Here is a 23657-nt window from a genome sequence, read left to right as displayed (position 1 = left end):
TTTGCAGCAGTTAAAAGTTGAGTTTTTAACATTGATACCCCTCGCACCCTCCCCAAGAGTGATGTCAGCTGTAGGATTTGGTGAGGAGGGGTGGTGGTGGTGGTGGTGGTGGTTGGTGGGGGGGATCTAAAGAGTGCATAACCATGGAAAGGGGCTTGAACGCTCAAGAATCTTGTCTTTCTGTTTGCCCCCTCAATCGAGCGACACAAAGGCTGAATTACTCATTCAAACCTCGCGGGACAAAGGAAAAGGAGCTGGATAGCACTCCTGCATTTGTAGTCAAACATTTAGAGACTTAAATCGAGTCGTCATGAAGGAGAAAGAGTCGGACAAAGCCCATAGAATTGCCATCAGCAAACATTTTCCTGTGTCATATTATGGGGTCTCCATGGCTCCCTCTGGCCCGCGGACAATAGCACAAGTTTGCACACTCGAATACTGTCACCCTGCCAACGGCAACAAGGGCCCAAAACAGGACAATCCTCAGAGAAAGCATGGGCTCCGCGGGGAAGGTTGCAATAGAAGAGGAAAAGGGGAGTTGTGAAATGCTAATTGAGCTTCATCCCCTTATTGAAGTGGAAAGGGAGCACCTATCCCTCCATTGAACTGCTGCACCAGTGGAATGAGATGTGAGGAAAGTGTTTGTCTGGTAAGTAACACCTCGTGCTTGTGCACTGTGCTGCCCTCAGAGCATACACCATGAATCACTCTTGCACCAGGACACTGAATTTTCTTTAAAAAAAAAAAAAAACTGCAGTCTATATCCAGGCTACAGACCATTTATTTGGAGTGAAGTGCTGGCTTCATGATTGATTGCCTCATTCACTCAGTTTGGGGCTGTCTGAGGAGGAGCGCTGCAGGTCTATATGTGCTCTGGCTGGTCTATCTTTTAAGGCGGTGCATCCCTCTTGTTCTGGAGAGGCAGTGGGACCCTATTGTCCTCCTCTCTTCTTCTTCTTCCCTTCACCTCTCTGTTCAGCTGAAAAGGCCAATTAACAATGGGGCTCCCCCACCCTCCCTTGGCCTGTCACCCCACTCCTGTGCTTTTGAAGTGAGGAAGAATGAGACGAGGAGAAAGAGGAAGCATAATACCGTCCATAAATCCCACAGTGTGCCCGTGTTCTTGTGCCCCAGACAGGTGGACGAGATGTTTGTCAGTCATTTCAGGCATGTGGTGGTTTGAGCTGATTTATTGGAGCTCTGAACCACACTCAACCAACTGTCACTTTTCACCCATTTCTATATTTACCTATCCACTTTAACCCAGTTTAAGAGGGTCACAGGAATCTGCCTACACACATCATCAATCCACCTAACACAGACAGACGTGCAACATGCCTACAACCGAGTCCCACTTTAACTGCTGCACCTGTGCACCAAAGATATCTGCAACACTTCACTTGCATATCCCTGCTGCACATGCAAACTTGGCCGCAGCCAGGAAGTGTTTATGGTGTCAAGTGATGTTGCAATGCATCATCACTCATCTGTTTGCATACAGTAACAGCGATCTATAAAGTCCCAGTGGAGCTCTATGGTACCACTGCAACCCGACTCTCTCTGTGCAAGCTCCCTGGAAGAGTTTACATCCATTAGAGAAGGCTTCGATGGTAAGAATAGGTGCCTTTTTTTTCCCCCTGTCACCTGGGTCATTTCTTTGCTCAAAAATAGCTACAATAAGATAAGATAACAGTGTACTGGTCCCCAGAGGGAGAGTACACACAAGAAACAGACCAGAGAAAGATACAAGAAAGATAAAACAGCACAAAGAGCTCAACCACACTGAAATTAAATAATAGCTGTATGTATAGATCCATACAAACAGTAGCTCTCTGTATAGGTCAAGTTAATTAGGCCTAGAATAATCAGAGGAGGATTTGTTCTCTGTCTGTAAAACACACTTGTACAAATCCCAGAAAATGGAGGGATTAGTTCAAGAGAATTTCATTTTATCACACCTCACATTAAAAACAAACCACTCCACTCTCAACAGCAGTGTTGTGAGAGATTGTGTGGGCACATGAGTGCTAATCATTTGCACGTCTTCTGGTCATGTGAAAAGATTAACATATCTTTCAGGGAATATGTCTTTAACGCTCAGAGACATTTGAGATTACTATGAGTTTCCTATAGGGTGGTAAGAGAAGCTGCATAAAGAAGTCAGGATGACACTGGTTTCCTGAAGAAAAAACCTCCCACATAAAACAACAAGAAGGAACCTGCAGCTTTTAACAATTTACTGGCACATCTGTAATAATGAATATCTATTGTAATTCAGTACAACAGTTCTGCCTACTCTTTACTTTTGCACAATTAGTAGTTCAGAATTTGTTGACATTTCTCAGAAATGTGTAACTTCATTAATATTTATTGCAAAAGTCATGTTAATTAATGTAAATCCAAGTCACTACAACACCATCGCTGTGTGCGACCTCAGTGCTAAAATGCATTTCATTAACATTTGCATGATAATGGCAAAATGTTGACTTCAAAACATATTACACATCACAAAATAGGTTTAATGGCAGAACAGTTTGTATTAGATTGTATTAGGTACTGAAGGTGCACCATTTAAAGTGGCCTGAGTGTGTGTGTGTGTGTGTGTGTGTGTGTGTGTGTGTGTGTGTGTGTGTGTGTGTGTAAGAGAGATGGAGAGAGAGACGGACAAACCTTTCCCAGAAAATGGAAGACATGGATTACCATCACTCCAAACCAGCGAGGCTGTTATCATATCTGGAAGGTAGAAGTGGATGTAAAGACATTAGAGGGAGAATGTGTTCCTGGTTTGGTTTCCTGTTGGTGCTGCTGTTCTGGCTTCTCTGGTAAAGCTATTGAGTTAATATAGAAAAAATAATAAAGAATACGGAGGAAAAACTATTGCAGTTTCCTTTCATGGAAAGGAAGTGTATGATCATTAATAATTAATGATCATTGTAGTCTTCTCTGTATCTACTATGCTTCTACTTAGTGGACAGAGATACACAAGGACATTTCTCTGAACTTATAACTACAGAGACCAAGACCTTAGTTTTTTCCCTAATCAGTAATATATTTACATAGATATTTGTCATGTGTTGTCACTTACTCCCACTAGATGGCAATCTACTTCCACAGTGATAAACCCAAGCTTGACTGTTAGAATAAAGGAGAAATCCAGATAAGGATACATGCAGCTGAGTTAATTTGCTGTGGACATTAATATTCCTGACTTGACAGGTTTTTAAATCTCTCTTTGTTTGATGCATGTAACATTTTGGGTCCTCTGTTTGTTTGCAGAGATGCTGATGATTAGTCTTAGCAAGAATAATAACACTGAAAGACCACAGTAATTTTATTAAGAGCTTCTCTTATCTGAGTTTAAAAGGGCTGTGATGTATGTTGTGGCAGATTGCTGGTTGTTGGAATGAGGTGAGGCAGCAGGAAGGAACCAGGAGGATGTAGTGCTTTCCTCTTGTCAGATAATCGATACCGGGACAGACTGTAGGAGAGGATGGACGAGCTAAACCGCCGGGCGCACTACATTCCAAACCCAGGCTTGTTGTGTGCTTGAACAAAACTCTGCATTGTACTGTATGTGCAAATGCAGTTTAACGGCAGCTGGGGATTTTCCACTCTAAAAGTCATCCACAGCTCTTGTGCATGAGCTCACCCCATTACTGCCTGTGAAAAGCTTTTTTGATAGGCAAGAGATGTGATAAATGCTCAGCTGCAACAAAAGGCTGTTGGGCTACATGCTGAATCCATTGATCTTAATCCAAAGTTGTTTGAATAGTTGGCTTAGATGCTGTTTGTGTTATTTGGAATAAGCAGGCTGTGACACAATTGGCTGTCAGTTCTGTTTATTTCAACCACAAGCAATACTTCCAAACAGAGGATAAGTCATACGGGTACAACAAATGATTGTGGATTTATGAAACATGAATAAGCAGAGAGCGACAAACAGGCTGTGCAGCCAGGTTTCAGGCTGTTTAAGCAAAAGGAGCCATGTGGATGTTAGAAAGGAAGGAATTACTGAACTGCAGGCTGCATTTTCTGTAAACAGGGTGATTATTTGGCCTGTAAAGTGGCAAAAATAGTGAAAAATATCCTATCATAGTTGTTTACTGGCCAAATTAGTGTCTTATTTGTCTAGCCAACAGCCCAGAAACTATAATAAATTCAACTTAAAGATGTGAAAAGCAGCAAATCCCCAACTGAGAGGCTGGAACTGTTGCTAATGCTTGTATTGTATCGTCCTCTTGTGAACTCACTCAGACAATCAGCTTATGGTCACTTAATTAACCACGATCGATTAAGGTAATATTATTAATAGCCTACTTTAAGCACTGTGTGTGTGTGTTTGTGTTTTTTTAAATAAATGTGATGGTGTCAAATAACCACTGAGTGCAGATCTAGAGAAAATATCCCTCAGTGTCTGCCTCAGTAGTTATCAATGACAGTGAGATGATTGAGCGCTGAGCCTTTATTGCCACTGTCAGTCAACTGTTTTAGTGACTGTGGATGTCACGTTGGCTCTCTGGTACCATCTACATGACTGTGAGCTGTGGGGTAATTTCATAACTGTGCCCAGTTACGACCACCAACAATATTATGCAACTCTGCTCTTAAAAAACTACCCATAGCGGTCTGATTCTTTTGCACTCTGGCCCACAGCATCCTCTTCTTAAAAAACAAAACACAAAACACAAAAACAGAAAAAAAAACACACACACCATCAGCCAACATGGTGCCAAAGGTGGAGTGGAGAAAATGAAGTTTAGGAGGGGTTGGGGGGGGTATAAAAATAAATGGCTCATACATTTCTTATACACGTCTTTGTTGTGGAGCATTAGCAGTAAATGCCAGGTTGCATCAGTATTGTTGATCTCAGCCTACTTTGGGACATTGGGCCACAGAGTGTTCTAGCAGGCACACAGTACATCAAACATGGGCATGGCAATGTTTTCAGTCGGTAGGCGTCTTGCACTCTCTCTCTCTCTCTATCCACTTGACTTCAACTCGGTCCACTATCCGCGTCATCCTTCACGGACTCGCCTCCACGCATCGTGGGCTTATACAGTAGTAGCTACTTTCTGCCTGGTCCACTATATTAGGCTATATGAGATAAAGAATAAAGCGCAAACAAAAAACAAACCAAAGCCCCGGTTGAGATCGTTCCCCGACGCCTTCACCATCATCACCACCACATCCCCTTCGCCCCTTGTAGCCTATGTGTGTATGTTTTTGGAGGAGGAGGAGGAGGAGGAGGAGTGAAGAGGAGGATGGAGGTGGGGATGGGGGGGGGGGACTTTTAGAGAAGCGGAGGGTGAATTTGTTTGAGCACACTGCACGCTGTCAGGATGAGCTGATGTGAGCGCTGCATCAAGTGCGCGGTTGGTGATGCTCCCGTGTAAAACAGCCCGCTGTATTTTGGCACAGAGGGGGAGGCATCAGTTTAACCCTCGGCTCTTGCCCCCCCGGACTCGCCCATACAGTAAACCCAGCCTAGATTGAACTTGTAGGAGACGTGCGTGTGTGCGCGCGCGTGTGTGTGTGTGTGTGTGATCCTGTTGTGAGGAATCCTATATAGCTACCGCACGATATTCCTGAGGATCTCCCTCTCCCTCTCTCTCTCTCTTTCTCCCTCCCTCTCTCTTTCTCTCTCTCCCCCTCCCTCTCCTCTCTCTCTCTCTCTCTCGCTCTCTCACCCCTCTCTCTCTCTCTCTCTCTGTTCGTTTTTTCTTTTTTCTTGTTCTTTTTTTTTCTCCTTCAACTTCGATGGCTTGAGTGGCCCATTTTGCACTCATGCTCGCAGCCGAGGAGGGATGTAAGGTACGGGCCATCTACCGCCCTCACATTGCACGGAGAGTAATAGCGGCGTGATTCAGGTCGCTATCTGAGTGCCAGTAAGAAAAAAGAAAACTACTTTCGAGATGTGAATTATCGAGATTTGCTGCTCACCTCACCGGCTCGCCTGTCCTATGCTATCGACAACGGGATCTCAAGAGGAAAATGATTGTGGCATAAACTATTTCTGGAGACGCCTGTCACAGATATCGCCGCTGAACTGGACAGGGTGGATGGTTATTTCCCAAACACTTGAAGCCTATGTATACTGCATTCATTTGTTGGAAACGCTGCCTAGTATCTTCGAGAACAGCGCAAGAGGAATGCTGGTCCAAGATCTAATGCCATTTACTTTAAGTTTTTGGCCTTTTTTCTTCGGTCATTGCCTTCTCTCACTGTTTTTACTCTCATGCCAGGTAAGGATCATGTCCAGGCGCGCCACTTGTCTGTTTACGCATGAGAAGAGGTCGCACTAATATAGCTGGAGTTTGATTTAGCCGACTGATGAACTGTGGAGCTGATTTTTTCCTTCTTCTTTTTTTCTTTTGCAAGTTAACTTATGTGCACATTAAACTGCTGTAATGTAATATGCTTTGCTTATGTGCATAGACCAGATGTTGAGATCACCAGACCAGGGCGACACATGTGTTAGGAGATACTGACAGACGTGCATATGTAGAGTTTTGAGCCAGGCAAGAGGAATAAGTACTCTCATCCACACACACACACACACACACACACAGACACTCAGCTCTCTTGTGATGGGAACATGGAGTAGCCAACTGTGTTTTTTATGATAACAATATTCAGTTATCCCACCAGGATCCCTGCAGCAGGCATATGTTAGTGATGAGTATTCTAACCTCTGCCCCGTGCTGCTGCCTACAGATAGTGGTGAGATGTTGTTCACACGCACGCAGTGTTGCCAGGGTTCATGTGTAATGTGATCTGCTTGAGTTTCCAAGTCCACCCACGCACACTCCTCGGGGCAGCCTGCTGCCCACTCTGTTGGTGGGTGGTTTCTTACAGGGAGCAGGCTGCAGCCATAGACGTGATACTATTCTGCATGTACTACATACACACAGCAGCTCCGGTGACAACAACACTGGAGCCGTGATATGAAAAGAAAGCTGAGAGGATGCCCACGGTGCTACTAACTAAGAGGCTGCTGAGTGTTCAAGAGTCTCCATTTGTGCAGCACCGCGTTGTGCTGATGGTACTTCTGAGTAATGCGCTGAAGGACAGAGGCTCAGTCAGTTTCAATGTGTCTCTTTCTCTCTCTCCTTCACCATAAGGGAGAACTCCAGAGGTCATGCTCACGGACTGTGGCGGAGAAAGTTAGTGAACAGTGCCAGCTGGCATGCCACTGTAGAAGATACCCCCCGTTTCCTCCTCCGCCGCCTCCGCCGCCTCCCCCGCGGCTACTGGGCACCACAGGTAATGACTCCCAGCTCACACTCCCAGGTTTCACACCTGTCTCGCTCCAAGTCTGTCTGTCTCACTCTGTCTGCTCTCGCCCCACAGTTGGATGTCATGCCTAGTAGCCCAGACGCAGGTCTCTCGAGCAACTGGCTAGTCTGAAGAAACTGTTTTGACGTGAAGTGTTTCCTTTTATGCACAGGAGGAGAAAGCGTACCATCAACCCCCTGAGAGTTAGTGTGTGAGCGAGCGAGTGCCCGTGCATGGGTGCAGTTTTGCACGTGTGCATCTGTGCATGTGATAGAGCCAGCAGGATGTTGACAGCTGAACACAGGACTAATTTATGCCGGGTCTGACCTTGGGGAGTACCCAGCTGCCTGTGAAATCCGTGCCTGCTGGGCTGCCAAGCTCAATGGCTCAGTGGTAGGGTTTCCCCCGGAGGACCCCTGATTAAAACACAGATGAGTTAATTAAATTAGCTTTAATTTGTTAGAGATAAGAGGCTAATGAAGCAACCCAGTGGTTCCAGCTTGTTTTTGAAGTTGAGCTGCCGGCAATAAGGGTGTGCGTTGGGTGTGTGTGTGGTAGTCCTTGTATACCACAAGCGCGTGGATCTGTGGATCCAGTGCCTGTTGCGGCAGTTTTCCCCTGACACTCCCTCTTTCGTCCAACTCTGAGATGGTAAATCCCCTGACAGATAGGCAAACATATTTCACCAGCCTGCTTGCTGAAAGTTGATATGATTTGTATGTCGTCTCAAGCACCTTAATGAACAGTGCACTGAAATATGGGACAGGCGTTGCTGATGATGCAGCCATTCTGAGCTATTACTTTGACTCTTAAGAATCACTCACCCTGAGCCCTTAATATTATGAGTAGGGAAGAGTACTTAATCATCAAAGTCTCAGCAGACAGCAGAGGAAAGGTTTTTAATCAATCAGTTCCAATGATTTCCTTTTCTGTCTGGTCAATTTACAGGGACCTCCTTTTTCCCCTCACTCACCATACGAGCTAACTATGAATCCAGAGTTATAGACCCTTCTGTGATTGTTGTCAAGGTCACTGCATAAATGCTGCCAGGACCATCTGACTGTAAACTAAGGTGGGGAGGCGGCGAGGGGGGTCGGATGTCCAATTACGGCCAATGCATGAGTGCAACTGAGCTCACAAGGGTTCAGTGCCTCCACAACACCAGTATGTCATGATAAATGTTATAACCAGGCCAGTTATTATTCCTCTTTAACTCTACACAGAACTGTTTGCAGAGGGTGGAGTCACCATGAATAATTCACTTAAAGGGAGTTTTTTCCCCCCAGTTTTCAATTTAATCTATATCGGCACATAATTATCTTGATTCTGCTTTGGTAGCCCAATTTGCAGATTGGGTAAAGCAGAAATTTTGCTTTAAACTGAAGTCTTTAAAAATGCAATGAATATGCATGTCTAAAAAACTGGGACAATGGCTGAGATTGTATCTATCTGCTGAAAGTCTGAAAAAAATAGAGAAATTGGCACTGAAAGTAAGCGTCTGTGTGCTAAAAATGGTTTCCGAAGTCCCTTCAAAGGAGTGTGCTTTATCACAATGAAGTAGATCCTAACCACTGACTGAATTAAATCCCACTGCCTTTGACAAAACGCAGGATTAAAATGGAAGTTTGGCTGAGGGGAGCTTTTAAGTGACTTATGATGTGGTGTGCTGCACCGCGAGGAGCCGTGCCTTGTTATTTGTCCTGTAAAAATGTGCTGTGTTGGAAAATAGACTAAAGCATTACTAAGGACTGTGTGTTGCTATGGTGTAAACCCTTTCTCTCATTCATAACAAAAATAACACCACATTCAGGAGTCTGGAGTTCGCTATTGCATAAACAGGGCAGTGTATTTCCCCAGGAGCATGACACTGGAACAAACCCGCATTCATAGATAGGTAGAATGATGTTCACATGACTAAACTGATTTATAGACGCGGGAGAGCGTCAAACACTGCAGAAAGAGAAGAGACAAGTTCTGCATTACAGCCACGAAGTTGCTGATGCACATAATGTTATATTCCTGGTGAGTGGTCTTGCCCCACAGATCTAATGTGGAAAGAGCAGGAGGTTCCTGCAACAGTAATTGGTGTGAACAAGAGTGCTGGTGTAAGGAAGGCTGACGGGACCTTAAATGATTCATGGTGTCGGGTTGGATATCTTTGAACGTTGAACCTTAGACCTACAGAACAGGCGAGGACACTGCTAGGCTACTTAGGGAAGAGAGTCACCTCCACGCTGCTCTGTTATTGTGTTGTATAATGCACTCGCTGAGGATCTAAAAACAAAACCAAAGTCAGTGCTGTGTGTTTGGATGTTGTGCTGATTTTTCTGATTTATCGAGTTAAATACATTCTGCTAATTATCTACTTCTGTATCCAAATCTCTCTCTCTCTCTCCTCCTGCCGCCTCCTTTCTCTCTCTCTAAGTGGCAGAGCCCATGGTGCCCTTGTTGAGGCCCTGGTGGATGGAGATGGACATTATAGTGCTTGGAACAGTGGGCTGTGCCTCAGTGGTCTTCCTCCTCTCAGCCATCATCATCTGCTACAAGGCCATCAAGAGGTTGGATTTCTCTTTTTTTCTTGTAGTATATCAGTCAGAGCTCACTCCCACACAGCTCTGAGATATTCTAAAGTAATGACAAATGGGAAATAGGAACTATCACAGGCAGATTACTCATAATATCTTGTGTAATATCGCCCATGGGAGACTGGGCTACCTCCCCTGGCTTCATGTCAGAGTGGCGCAGGAGGCTGCGATGACCCCGTCATCAACCTGCTGGGTCACACTCAGGTCAGAGGTTAGATAATGGAATAGGTTGTAAATGTCACAGAGGAAGATCCACAGCAGTGAGTAACGCACCCTATCTTCTAAATTAATTTATTGAGGCGCATGATGACCTGTGTTCACAATACAGCTGATTTTAATTTGCATAAGTGTCTAAAGCTTCCTAGAGTGGCAGCTGGATTTACAATCACGAAAGGCCGATGCGAGCGGAGGAATCCCAAGACACTGCTGTTGCAGCGGGAACTGTTTTCCCCCCATTTGGCTTATTAGAGAAAAGGCTGCGTGAGGTTTTAGCCTGCAGCACAACCCAGACCCAATTCTCTGTGTGACATTCAGCCAGCACCGTGTCACACATGCACTCTGACATCCACGTTAATGTTCCCAGACATTTAACATACACACACACACGCACACACACACGTCCACAGTGTGTAAAAGCATGGCACATGCACAGAGAGAGGCATGCAGAGGATACTGGTGTGCACCCATCCATATACACACAAGATCTTAACATATATACATACATCATCTTGGCATATTTACACACTCCATAAAATATGGCATAAACATTGACTGTCACACATTCATGTGAGAACAGCCACAGATGTGTGTGCTCAATTAGGGAGCTCCTTCTATGTTTTATTTATGTGTATTTAAATAGATTTTGTGTCATACCTTATTATATTTATGGGACTATATTAAGCCTGCATGCCAGATATGGCTTTCCTCAGCAGAACTCTATTTCTCCTTTCTTTAAACAACAAATAGGCAAAGTCAGGCAGCGGAAGTAATGGGTAGTTGGCTCAGGAATTCATTATGGCAATTCTCCAGCCCCCTGTGTAGCCAAGGGGCACCTTTTTTAATGCAGCAGTGGTAGGAAAGTGTTGTTGCAATACGGGCTGTAGCCCCAAACCCAAGTCATTATTTATGAATTAATTTGCGCAGTCATTCAGTCACAGGCCACATCTTTTATACATGCAAGCGGGTCGTGTCCTGAAGCTCTGTGGGCTCTAGACTGCAGACTTTGTGCCACGCCAAGCTGCCCTCCACTCTGAATGAGGAGGGAAAAATACACAGGTCCAGCCAGACTGGCCTCATTACGCATTCATTATTCACCAGCCAATGGGAGAGGAGCAATCCAAGGAAAAATGTGATTCCTTAAACATTTGTCATGGATCCTCTAATCATCCATCGTTCCTGAGAGGAAGGGAGAGGAAACAACCCAGCGAAAAGGACAGATAAAATGTTGTCTACCAAAGCAAGCAAAGGCAGTAATTGAGCGTCTTAGTCAATAACAATGTGAGAGAGGGTTTGTCAGTGAGAAAAACACAGCCAGATATATATAGCCCTTCCAGCCCCTCGGTGCTGCGGGCTTTCCCAATGAAAATCAGCTGGCCGAGGGCCAGGGCCTGAGCACCATAGACAGCACTGGAGCTAGCTCTGCAGGTCCCAGCCCTCCTGGCCTTTTGTTATTTTTTATAATCTTTGTCTGCCAGTCATCTGTCAGAAGCAAAAGGGGGCTACGAAGAAAAAACACTTCCATACAATTCTATTCAGAGTCCACAGCACCAGGGAGGCTGGTGTGTGCAAGCTTAGAGAAGAGGATTCAGACACATGCTGCGTTTCAGTGTTGCTGTGCCATCCGAAAGCAAAAGACATGATGCTGCAGTCCAGGCTGTCAGCCATCCAAGAAGCCAAAACAAACAAAACTCAAACCAACTGACTAATGAAGCTAGACGCTTTTCCCAATCACCTCCCGCTCTGGGAGGCTTGTCGAAAGACGGATAATACATCACAGCCAGTTCTATCCAAGGGCAATACACTGTCTCCAAAAAACTCAACTACAGATACAATGAAAGGCACTTGCTGGAGAAATGGTTTAAAATCCAATATTTGCTGATATATTATTAATCTCCTCTGTTTAATTTTCAGAATTACTGTACCGACACCATCAACCAGACATATTTTTACAGTCTGTTTTTTAATACTTTTTCTTTGAACCATAGCATGTTACTCTAATTTCCAGATGGCTGGAGTGATTGTAAACAGCTCAACACATGTCCCAATTTCACCATGATCCATTCCCCAAACTTCAAACAGGAATGTGCGCTGTGATTGCACAGCTTTGATATGAAATATTCATCTAACCTGTGAAGTGTTGTGTTGCCACCTGCCATGTGTCAACAGCATGGCATCTATTATTGAAGGCCTGCGTAGAGGTCGGTTTGAGGCCCAAGGGCTCTGCCCTGTATGGTGGCCCCAAGCGACATGGTCAGTCTGACTGGAGACTACACCCTGGGAGAAATACACATGGCCGTAGATCACTATACCATAACAAGAAACGCTGACCTGTCAAAACTATTCAAAATTAAAACCATTAGTGAGCTGCAGAGTCGTTGCGTAATGTGAAACGAATATAGCCCTGACCAACCCTCTGTTCTGAGTAGAAGAATTCCCAGACTGGCCATAAACAATGCCATCTGTCCCTCAGAGAAAACTTTGGTATATCCCAGCTCCCATTGCTGCAGCTGCATCAGCCAATCACCCCCCTGCAGCAGAATGTGTTTCCACCCTGGGGCTGGACAGTTTCCCTTCTCAGGCTTTCCCCAGGTCCCACCGGGACACAGAAAGCTGCATCTGTCCTACATGGGCAGCCTGTATCCCTGGAGTCCTGAGCTGTATGACCCCTTCCAGCTGACAGTCCCCCAGGGAAGCTTAGTCATAGATTTGTGTTTTGTTTATAACTTTTTTTTTTTTTCTAGGGCCATGACCTTTCGTTACCTCCAACAACCCCTATAAACAAGATACATAATCTAAAGTGCCTGGCATGTTACTCATACATGACAATCCATAATATTAACACATATATTAAAATCAAGAGACTACTTAAAGGTCCAGTGTGTAATAATTGTCAAGGTTTATTGGCAAAATCTAAATATACTACCCATGAATATATTTGTCTAAGTGTATAATCTGAATGCTGGATGTCACAGTTTCAGCTCCGTTTTAAACACTGGACCTTTAAAGACAAAGACAACTCAATGTATTGCATCAAGCCTCAGTTAAAAGTGGTATTAATAGAATAGAATAGAATAGAATAGTGACAATAATGTCTTTATTGTCTTTGCAACAAGCACAAAGAAATTGAGAGGTCCATCCTCCCCCTTCGCTGTCATTAAAAGAGAAGTACAAAAAGAAAGCAAAAACCCACAGGTTAAAAAGCACACCATATAGAATAGCATAGTTAAAGCTCATGTAACTTTTCTATCTATTTTTAAGAGTTAGGGTTAGGGTTAGCTGCTCACAATAACAATGATAATACTAAATAGGTGTAATATTTGCCATGTTCATTATCTTGAGTTAGTTACAGTATGCTAACAGTAACCAGTTAGCATTAAACACAAAATGAATCCACGGTTTTGTGTGTACTTAAAGCAGAGTCTTGGAGACTTAGTAAATGTCAACTTGATGATAACGCTCAATGAGTCAAAGGATGACCAGATTTATTACAGTTCATCCCGAGGGAGACGTTAGATGTCTGCTCAAAGTTTTATGACAATCCACCCAATAGTTGTTGAGGCATTTCAGTCAAAATCACAGATGTGCACTTAGTGGTGCTCGTGGAAAAGTCAGGGGACCATCAAAGTCTGTGGGATTTGTCCTCTAGGGAACACGAATGTCTGTATAAAACGGGAAGCCATGTAATAGCTGTTATATAATATATTTTAGTCTGTGGACCAAAGTGGTCGGCTGATCGACAGACTGGAACTGCCACTCGTAGAGGTAGAGTCCTGTCAAAGCAGGCAGGGCAGACATACCTGGGGTGTTTATTATTTAGACCCCACTGTGATTGAGGCCAGACCCATTTCAAGATGGGTAAACATCCCGAGAGCGACTTTGGTGACAGACGAATGCTGTGCTGTGTATCTTCAACTGAAAAAAGTGGATGGAGTCAAGCTGAGCGGGATTTCTGAGGAGCTCTGATGAACACAAGAGGTGGAGGGACAGAGGTGACGCACGGCCCTGAAATGACAGCTGAGACAGGAGCAGCTTTAAAAACCTGACAGCAACAAGATGGTTGTTTCACAGGTGTGGCAAAATGAGACTGACTAAATGTGTGTGGGATCAAGCAAAAATAAGAAGGGGAAGAAAAAAAAAAAGGCGAGCTGACAAATTGAGCTGACAGCACAGGAACGATGAATAAATAGAGGGCATGTGTGCATGAAAAAGCCCTGATTGAACATTTAGCAGGCTGACACACCAACAAGAAATCACGCTGTTAATATCTGTGTCTGATGAAATTTGGAAACGCTACACCGGCTTCTTATTCCTTTTCACTCTCAAATTGATTATGATTATGTGTAAATTTACATGTGGTAGCACAACAACATAAACTGTGATGTAAACCTACAATTAGCCTACAACTTAATCATAATGTTCATGTTTACTAAGATTGGCTTTGTCTGAAAACACTCACTGCTCCCTATGTAGTCCACTTTAAAGGGAACTTCACATTTTATAGTACTGTCTGAATGTATAGCGAGAATTGAATTAAGTGTTGGAACAGCCTAAAACAAGCATTCTACAACATGTTTTACACGAAAGACAAAAAAAAAATGTTTGGAGAAAATAAGTAGTGTCTGAAAGTGTTCTTGCATTGAACTCCCTTGTTAATGAGAGGGGGATTTTGGACACAGCCCTTTACTTGTTTAAGATTTCAGATCAGATTAACGTTGAGGTTTGAGTCCATTGACAAAATAATAGAAACACCATCAAATCATAACAAAGAGCATGATGCAATATTGCACAAATACACTAGACAATGCTGTGTGTGAGCTACACGCAGGTGGTGACTAAGAGATAATGCGATATGCTAAAATAGTGTTAGGTAACAGAAGATAAGTCAGTTACCTAACACAGGTGGCAGCAACACCTGATATTCTCTATCTTAAAAAAGTTTTTTAGCACCACTTCTCTTACTCAGTCTTAACCAACTCAAACATAACAAACCTCAAAATAAATGTAGTTTTTCCTTACAGAGCTGTTATATTGGATTGCATCATGTCAGTGACAAACGAGCTCATTTCGCCCTGTAAGGATTCCCTCTCTGCACAATGTCAGAGAAATCAAAACGATTTGTGCTGGACTGGACTGAGAATGACTGTTCGTCAAAGTTGGGCCGGTCAGCCGGGGCTTTCAGTGGGGAGAAGAGGCGACAGCGAGCTAAGATGTCGCTCAAGGGTCCTCTGGGCCAGTGAAGGCACTGTACAGCGTTGTGTGGGACAATGACTGTACTAACTGTATTCAGATCTGTCTCTGAGTTACATAAGCCCGAGCAGGGGAGAGCAGCTGAGGGGGTCGGTGCAGAAGCCACAGTACACTGGACAAATATAATAACCACAAAGGCACAGAGGAGTGCATGAAAAGGGCGGCATTGAATGATACTGCTCTTCACAGGCCAGCAGCAGCAGCAGCAGCAGCAGCAAGGGGATCATGTGTTGCAGCTTTATTTTGCACCAGAACGTACTCACAGAGAGGACAAGGTATTACAGCGCAACCAGTGTTGAGAGGGAATATCACAAGAGGTTATGTATCGATGTTATTCCCAAGTTGTTTTGACAGCCACACACATACTCATTACTTAGCAGGGAGATTGCATCTACCAGTCAGAGTAGGTAATTGCCTTATCCCCTGTGTTGCAATGCATCCTTCTCTCCTGTCTCCTTCCAAAAGTGACCTTTGAACATTGAGCTTATTAGAAAGGATCGCTGAGACCGGCGCATCCACCTAGAGCAGCTAGGGAAATCAAATCAGCCTAAAGGTTAACAGTCTAGAAACTCTGTGTAATGACATGGCCTTTAGCTGAGGGCGAATACAACGTCAAATCTCTCCTGACAAAGAAGTTATCCTCACTTTGAAAATGTTTATTCGCAGGAAACCACTACGAAAAGAAGAGAACGGGACGAGTCGTGGGGAATACGCCATGAGCATCCGCAACAAGAAGGCCATGGGTACGAACAACACTGTGGTATAGACTGTCTCCTGGGAGACGCAGGAAGCGACATCACCGTTAACGTCTCTCACCTTTCCTCCCGAATACGACGATCCCCTCTCACCCAGAATGCAACAGGGTTTTTTTTTTCGAGCCCCCGAGGTTTTCAAATAGGTAAACCCTTCCCTCTTTGCTTGGCATGTTGCCCAGACTGAAGACACCATTCAGCTGAAGATGTGCTGTTAAAGATGGAAGGAGACAGAGAGAGAGAGAGAGAGAGAGAGAGAGAGAAAGAAATCAAGGCAGAAAGGACAAAAAGAAAAGATCCACAAACCCCCGTGGTGTCAAAAGTGGCGCAGCAGGATGAACATTATGCTCTTGGTAACAGCAAGTGTTGCTGACAGGCTGGTTGGCTGCTGGCTGGAGAGGGACTGTCTGCCAGTCTGCCGCAGATCCAGACCTCACGCACTGTTGACATCTGCAATGGAACAAGACAATACGGCAGCCCTGCAGTCCCATGGGCGGCCAGACAGGACGACCCCCCCCCCCACTCCCCCCCCCACCCTCACCCACCCCCCTTCACACTCAATAAATAACGTGCATGCAGTTTTTACAGAGAATGCAACATTTTTTATATTCCAATCCTCACACGGTCCATCTTTTGTTCTCCATTTTTGAGACGGATGCTTTGTGCGAGGCATGATGTTACTGTCGGTCCTGGCTCTGAGAAGTGGATTCATCTGACTATGCAATTTAAAGAAATCCATATTTGAGGGGGGAAAAAAGAGGAGCAAACGATATCAACATGGGACGTTTTGGTTATCTCACCATGCCAAAAATGCCACTGAAGACTTAGGCTCAATGTAATATACTTCAGTCATTCATCTATTGATTTATTTGCTCTATTTATTTACTTCTCTACCTTTTGAATTTATTTTTCTACTTAAAAGAAAAAGAAACTGTCTTGTAAGTTACTCACATCTTGAAAAATCTTGAACATCTTGATGAATCCATTTTATTTCTTGATAGCTCTGTTTTTTAAGTGAATAATTTATAGACCATATAATTCATTTGTGATGCTCCAATGCTTTAAGCCTGCTGTCAGTTTGTTGAGACACTGATGCAGAAAACGCGCTTGCTCTGCAAAGAGTTTTGGTATCAGTTGTTTTGTCTCCGGGTGTTTGATATGCTTCTCTCCGTTTCCCTGAGACTTCAGCTAAAAAAGTAAGGGGTCTCCATGATGTGCTATGTGAATGTGTGTTTTCCAAACATCATTTCTGTGCCGCATCATAATGCCACACCCCATTTTTGATTTGTTAACTCCACACAAGCCCCTCCCCTGTCAACAAGTTAAATGTGCTATCGCAGGTCATCTGGTGAAATCTTGTTGCATCGGAGTCTTGGGGGTCAGCTCGATGCCTTCAGCTGTGTTGCGAGGATTGGATTTGACAATCTTCATTTTTTCCCCCTATCTGTCAAGAGGGCTTAGCCCATCGCTATAGAAACGGGGGACATGAGCCCAGGGCTGACCTTGTGACTGGTGAGAGACAGGAGACTTAGCCAATAGCCAGAGATCAGGTTGCACACACAGAGGATGGCCTCGGCTGGGATGTGTGTGACTCAGTGCTGTCACGGGCATCCTCCACATCCCCGCTGGAAAAACACAACTAAGCTGAACTGGAGCATCACTCAACGCTGCTCTGCTTTTTTTTCTATTTTATTTTTTACATTAAATCTGTGTGTATGTGTGTGTGTGTATGTATGAATGTGTGTGCGTGTGTGTGTGTGTGTCTCTGTCTGTCTGTCTGTCTGTGTGTCTGTGAGTGTGCATGCAGATGAGTGTACTCAGTGAGAGTGGGCTGTACTCTGTGGCTGTCGGTTAAGTATAGATATTGGCTAAACTGTGGAAAATTTGGAAAAACACATGCTTGCATCTAAACATGCACAGGTATTAGCTAACAGTATACCCCACCATGTACCTATATGAGAGAAATGATGGATGCATGAATGTAAATATTGATATTTAAATATCTGCCTTCTGGACTGTTAATTCATGTACAGTGTAACAGAACATATGTTTATACATAGTAAAAACTTAAACAATGTGCTACCATTTAGAATAATGTCAATGTTGTCATGTTGATGGAGCAAGCCATTAATGTATATATGGCAATCAATAGTACATACACAATTTATGCATTATACCAAACAGATAGAAAGATGTGCATAAGTTGATTTCATTGCTGAGTTTTTCAGTTGTAAATAAAACTGTACATAATAACGGAGCCACAGTCTATTGTGTTTGAGGAGATGTAACTGTGTACGCACATATACATCTGTTGTCGTGTGAGAGCAGACAAGCTGGCCCATATGTGACGAAGGTGATAAAAGTGAGACTGTTATATTTAGCCTGTGCCCATCCTGTCTGTGCTGCGCTGCGCTGTGTGTTGTGTTGTGCGCCGTTCATGTCTTGGGCAGAGCCGGGCTGGCCGTGTCTCCTGGGCCCCCCCGCAGTGGAGGACATGTTCTCAGTCTGTCTCACACAGTGCATCTTTAATGAACTGCGATTATCAAGCGTATTCCACTCCATGGGGCTTAATGATGCAAACAACACAACTTATAGGTCACATATTGTGCTAGCTCTGGGCTCCATCAGTAATAATGTCACAAAGAGGCACGCTTTGTGAGAGTGTGAGAGAGGCTTTCTGCAACCAAAGCAAGAACACAAGTTGCTGTAACAGAATCAGGATTTTACAGGGTAGTGCAAATAAACAAATCGATCAAAACACCTCTGTGGAAAAAAAACATTACATTCATTAAACCACATAGACGTTAAATCAAATCGACACTTTCCCATTTCTAATTTAATTTGTACATTATACATTAACTGTAGCCAATGATGTGAAACAAACAAGGGGGACAAACCTGTAATATACAAGCTGATGCAGAAGAGCACTGAAGAGGAATGTCAGTGAATTATAATGCGAATGAGAGACCATAGACTACTTTGCCTTCCCACTTGATGGTAATGCCAATGGACACTCTGAGCAATTTAAACATTCATGCATTGTCCAGCCAGGGCGCCGAGGATTTCACTGTAATAAAAGCAAAGTGACAGCACTAGGCGGGGGGGACCAGGGATTGTCACTGTCTCAACAAGCTTTACAAGCCTCTCACAAGGTATTCCCATAGAGCCGAGAGGACGCTGATACACAGATTCTATCCAGTTTTGGTTGAACAAAAGTAAAGTCGCTCTCTCAAACCTGCTCCCTAATGATGTAATGTCACCAATTCACACACCTGGTGCTGGTGTGTGACTGTGTATACACATGGACTGGACGTCTGTCTGTGTGTGTGTATGAGAGAGTCCTTTCAAAGCTGACCTTCACAATCTTCGAGGACCCACACACACACACACACCCTCTCTCTGGCTGAGAGGCCTTTGGTCAGTGTTAATTACCCTCAGTACCTCCAGCTGCCTGCTCATCAGGTCAGCGCTCTCCCATATGGTCCTCCAGGAGGCAGCAGGCAGGCAGGCAGGGGCGGGGAAAGTGCTGGATACCTGTGGGACACTGATTACATAAGCTGCTGCTAATGAGAGAGGTTCTTTGGAAAAGGGCTGCGAGTTCAAACGATCACAACGGTGGCAGTGGCTGACAGATGCAACCCCAGAGCAAGGGGGACTTGATTAAACACACACATACACACCTATGCACATGCAGGGACACATGCACATACACACCTGCATCCAGCATCGCTTTAATACACACTCACGCACACACACACACAGGCACACAGCAGGAGAGGGGCTCTTTGATGAGCTAAGACTAGAGGTTGATGAGAAGGGGCACTGCAGCCTGATTCAGCTGGCTTGGGGTCACCGGGGAGTGTGTATGCGTTTGTGTGTGTGAGTGTGTGTGAGTGTGTGTAACTGTGTATGTGTGTGTTTATTAGTCATATTGTGAGATATCCTTATACTGGTGACTCATTTGGCCCACACCTCTCAGCTTTGCTCTTAGCCTCCGTCTTATACATGCATTGACTAAAGGGCATTTTTTTTAGAAGAAGAAAAAAAACATATATGCTGATGAAATTTGGCTTATTTTTGTCCAATAAACCAATTTCTTCTTGCAGAATACATTTATATCATCAGATTGAATTCATCTTACAGCTTGATAATGAAATCCTTGCAGCAGTGAAGATCAAAACAAAGATTAATGTGCTGTTCGGCTTTCTAGCCCTGCTGTCATGTCATCTGTTATTCTCAGACAAGAGCTTCGTGGTAATGCGGTTAGACCTCACAACAATGCTTAATCACAACAAACCACATTAGGCCAAAGGTAATTGTGTTTGCTTGGTATATGCGTGGGCCAATCTGTTTCGCTGCTGCCAATGAGGTGGGATGGAGAAGAAGGGGTGGCTTTCCACTTTGGGGTGGGAAGGGGAAGGCTGGGGGGGGGGGGGGTGCACAACCGAAATAGTCTTGTTTACCTCCAATGTCTGGCTCCACCTTATTGAGTTACAAAGCTGCTGCTGCAACTCAGATTGGCCTCTGATCGATTCGGGCTCTGATGGCGAGAGGCAGCATGACTGACAGTCTGACAAGGATCTCAGACGGGAGCTGGGTAATGCATGTCATGTTATTTTCCCGGAGACACCTGAGCTTCGGTTTCTCGTCCACAGGAGTAAAGGGGTAGAGGGGAGAAAAAAAAAAGGAAAAAAGAACTGATTTTATCGCTCCGCCATCTGCATTATGGTAAACCGGACATTTGCCACGTCGCTCGGGACATCAAAGAGCAGTAAATGTCACATTTGAATTTTGAAACGGTTGGCGATTCATGTGAAATGACAGTGGTCTCAACGTTTAGAAAAACTTGTACTTTTATTATCCAGCTTGCAACCAAGCAACTTAAAAAGTAAGAGAGTCTGAATGTCACAGAGTGATCATATCTAAGGTTCAACAAGGACCTGCTTTCAAACCCTCACTATTACTAACATGGGTCTATAGAAATTCTCTTAGTCATCCACTGACTCTTCATATCTGTTGAATAGAACAGTTAGGCACCTGATACAATTATCCCACACAAGCCTACCATACCTTTAATTATCTTCAGTACTAGTATTTTAAAATAGCATAGATTTACTGTACATATTCAGATATAGTAACTCTAAAGGATTGATTCAGTCCAAATGAATCCCACACAGCATCACTTTAAATAGAAGTCTTTCTTTGTTTTTTGTTTTTTTGGTTGGTGCGTTCAGCCCGGTGCAGGTGCATGCAGGTCGGAGGACACACAGACGACCCCGATGTGACCTGAGAGCAGATCACATGGGGTAGAACTGCGAGGCGGCCTCAGATGACTGGATCTCCACCTGCGCCATCTTGAACTGGGTGCACTGCAGCCATTTGCGCAGCGCGAACGGAGGGGCTCCCGGCGACTGGGCCTGCAGACACTGGTGGTTGACCCTGTTCTGGATCGCCTGGAGGCGCAGCTGCAGCCCGGCAGACAGATGCTAACAAAGGAAGCAAATCTTTAGTTTGAAATCAGTGAGAAAATGACAAGATACTTGCATGACAATAAACTGCATCAACAGTGGAAGAGAGCTCTTTAAAAGTCTTACCTTAAGGTTTGACTGGATCATCGGTAGCCACATAGGAATTAACTAAAGACAGGAATGAATATGGATAAGTCAGTTTAGATTTATTGTTAATGTGATTACATATTCATATGAGGAAAAAAATACTAGACTTATAGCAAACCTTGACAAATATGGTTGAGTTGCACTCCTGCAGGGCTTCCATCAGACTAATGACATGAAGACACACCATCTCTACCATCTGAGGGAAAAGGTCAAAATTCATATTCATACACACGTAATTCATTTGTGCTCATTTTCATATTCTGATATTTTAGCTGTACCGATAGCTTATCTAAATGCTTAGTGGAAAAGCACGAGGCAGAGCACTTACCACTTTATTGTGAGCCATGAGCTGCAGGATACTGGGTGTAACCCGACTCCAGAACTCAAGGCCGGTGAGGATGGCGCTGGAAGAAAACTCCGTCTGGTTCTGGTTCTGCAAGGACGGAGCAGCGGCCGCCTGTTCGCAATAAATGGTCCACAGCTGGGCGAACATGAAGGCGTGGAACAGAGAACACATGTGCAGCACCGACGTCTGGGGACATCAAGACCAAAACAGGAAAGGCCAGTGAAGAGATTATAGATCATATTAACACCTCTTAGGCGGGATCATTAGGAGGGATTTGTATCTGCCAGACCTTGGACTGTTCTGGGAAGCCGATGAGGATGACAATAAGATGATCTGCGATGTGGGAGCCAGCATCTAGAGGGATGGGCATGCAGGAGGTGGAGCCCTGGTGCAGGGCACAGTGTGTCAAGGAGCCCAAAAGGAGCCAGGACAGCTGTCGGATGTGGGACACGCACTCGATGAATTCTTTAGGCCTGCGAAGAAAATTCGGTTTTACAGATCATATCTCTCCTATCACATCAGATCACATTTATCAGGATTATTCACCACTTTCATGGGCCGATTCATCTAAATGATTTCAGAAATATTCTCATTTATCTCTTGCTGTAAAGTGTCTAGCCATGGTTACTGTTTTGTTTTTTCATATGTGTATGCTGGTTGTATATGAGATGCACCAACACGCTCTCAACAGGAGTGTTATTTTTTTATTGCTTGTTTTTCTGAGTGATTCAAATGAAAACTGACCACAAAAAGGTCTGTGAATTATTCAGAGATCAAGGGACACGTCGTGTTATGCAAAGAGGTGGATCTGTTTTTATGTAACACCACAAGCCAAATTCCATCCAATCAGGTATCTTCAAACCCAAAACTACCTCTGACACGCAACACAGCTAGAGATAAGTGAGAAAATGTGTTGGTCTGTGTGTAACTCTCTGTGCGTGCCCCTTTAAGTCATGGAAACATTACTAAACTTGTCTGTGGCTTTGTCATTCTTACCCTTGTTGCATGGTGGATGGAGGGTGATAAAGCCAGGGTAGATAACGGACGACAGCTTTGTTATCACGGTGATTGCCTTTGCTGATTTCCATGGCGGCGACTTGTGCCAAGCCCACTTTCAAGTTCCCCCCAAAAGTGTCCTCATGCAGCGGCTGACAACAAGCCTTCATATGGCTCTGAATAGTTGGAAGTAAAGAGAAAGATAACACACACATGAACTTAAGGCTGAACACACATATGATCAGATACATGTGCATGTGTGGTGCTCACATCAAGACTTACTTTAAGTTTAGTTAGTGTGTGCATGTCTGCAATGAAGTCCAGGAGCTCACTTATGTACTGCCTCATGCACTCCATTGCCGCAGTTGTGCACTGTGGAGAGGAAAAACAGTTTATCCTTTAGGAGGAATCACACTGAGGTCTGTCTTTTATTTCCCGCTGTTTTACGAGGCCGATTTTAATACGATGCAAACACAAAGCAACTAAAAGTCTCACCCCCGGCAGCGTCAGGATCATGTGCTTCTGGATGATGGTGGATTCAGCAAGCCGTGTGCCGATGTCTGCACAAACAAACTGACAAATTCAACGACACAGGTGTTAGCGCTGCATTTAGGAGAGAACA

At 44.3% G+C, this 23657-nt stretch overlaps 2 protein-coding genes across 15 annotated transcripts in view; one reads left to right on the top strand and one right to left on the bottom strand.

The window, feature by feature from the left end:
- The first annotated feature begins 117 nt into the window (after window positions 1-117).
- On the top strand, window positions 118-18335 carry prima1 (proline rich membrane anchor 1). Of its 2 annotated transcripts, none has more exons than XM_085767204.1 (4): window positions 118-649; window positions 7122-7263; window positions 9701-9833; window positions 15993-18335. In XM_085767204.1, the coding sequence occupies exons 1-4, from the start codon at window positions 623-625 to the stop codon at window positions 16090-16092; spliced, it is 402 nt and encodes a 133-aa protein (XP_085623330.1). In that variant the 5' UTR covers window positions 118-622; the 3' UTR covers window positions 16093-18335. The 2 variants fall into 2 exon arrangements, with proteins under 2 accessions (XP_085623330.1, XP_085623329.1); XM_085767203.1 differs by lacking the exon at window positions 118-649 and adding an exon at window positions 5660-6242.
- A 2574-nt stretch (window positions 18336-20909) lies between these two features.
- Window positions 20910-23657, bottom strand: part of unc79 (unc-79 homolog, NALCN channel complex subunit) — a 36879-nt gene continuing 34131 nt past the window's right edge. For all 13 annotated transcript variants that reach the window (XM_085768357.1, XM_085768360.1, XM_085768358.1 and 10 more), the window contains 8 exons: window positions 23531-23608; window positions 23318-23407; window positions 23036-23211; window positions 22329-22512; window positions 22022-22225; window positions 21812-21889; window positions 21673-21714; window positions 20910-21564 (listed from right to left, as the gene is read on the bottom strand). In XM_085768357.1, the coding sequence (XP_085624483.1) occupies window positions 21376-21564; window positions 21673-21714; window positions 21812-21889; window positions 22022-22225; window positions 22329-22512; window positions 23036-23211; window positions 23318-23407; window positions 23531-23608 (1041 nt within the window). In that variant the 3' untranslated portion in view covers window positions 20910-21375. The remainder of the gene's footprint in view (window positions 21565-21672; window positions 21715-21811; window positions 21890-22021; window positions 22226-22328; window positions 22513-23035; window positions 23212-23317; window positions 23408-23530; window positions 23609-23657) is intronic.

The sequence above is a fragment of the Trachurus japonicus genome, chromosome 22 (genome assembly GCF_045865225.1).
Source record: "Trachurus japonicus isolate A0001 chromosome 22, Traja_1.0".
In the NCBI taxonomy this organism is placed as follows: Eukaryota; Metazoa; Chordata; class Actinopteri; order Carangiformes; family Carangidae; genus Trachurus; species Trachurus japonicus.
The sequence above is the reverse complement of the archived record's forward strand: the minus strand, read 5'-3'. Positions and strand labels throughout refer to the sequence as shown.

Bases quoted from the DNA above. Each gene is read 5' to 3' on its own strand.
- prima1 (XM_085767203.1), top strand. From the start codon at position 5,961: ATGCTATCGACAACGGGATCTCAAGAGGAAAATGATTGTGGCATAAAC. The intron at 6,243-7,121 runs GTAAGGATCATG...CTTCACCATAAG, and splicing joins TGTTTTTACTCTCATGCCAG to GGAGAACTCCAGAGGTCATG. The intron at 7,264-9,700 runs GTAATGACTCCC...TCTCTCTCTAAG, and splicing joins GCGGCTACTGGGCACCACAG to TGGCAGAGCCCATGGTGCCC.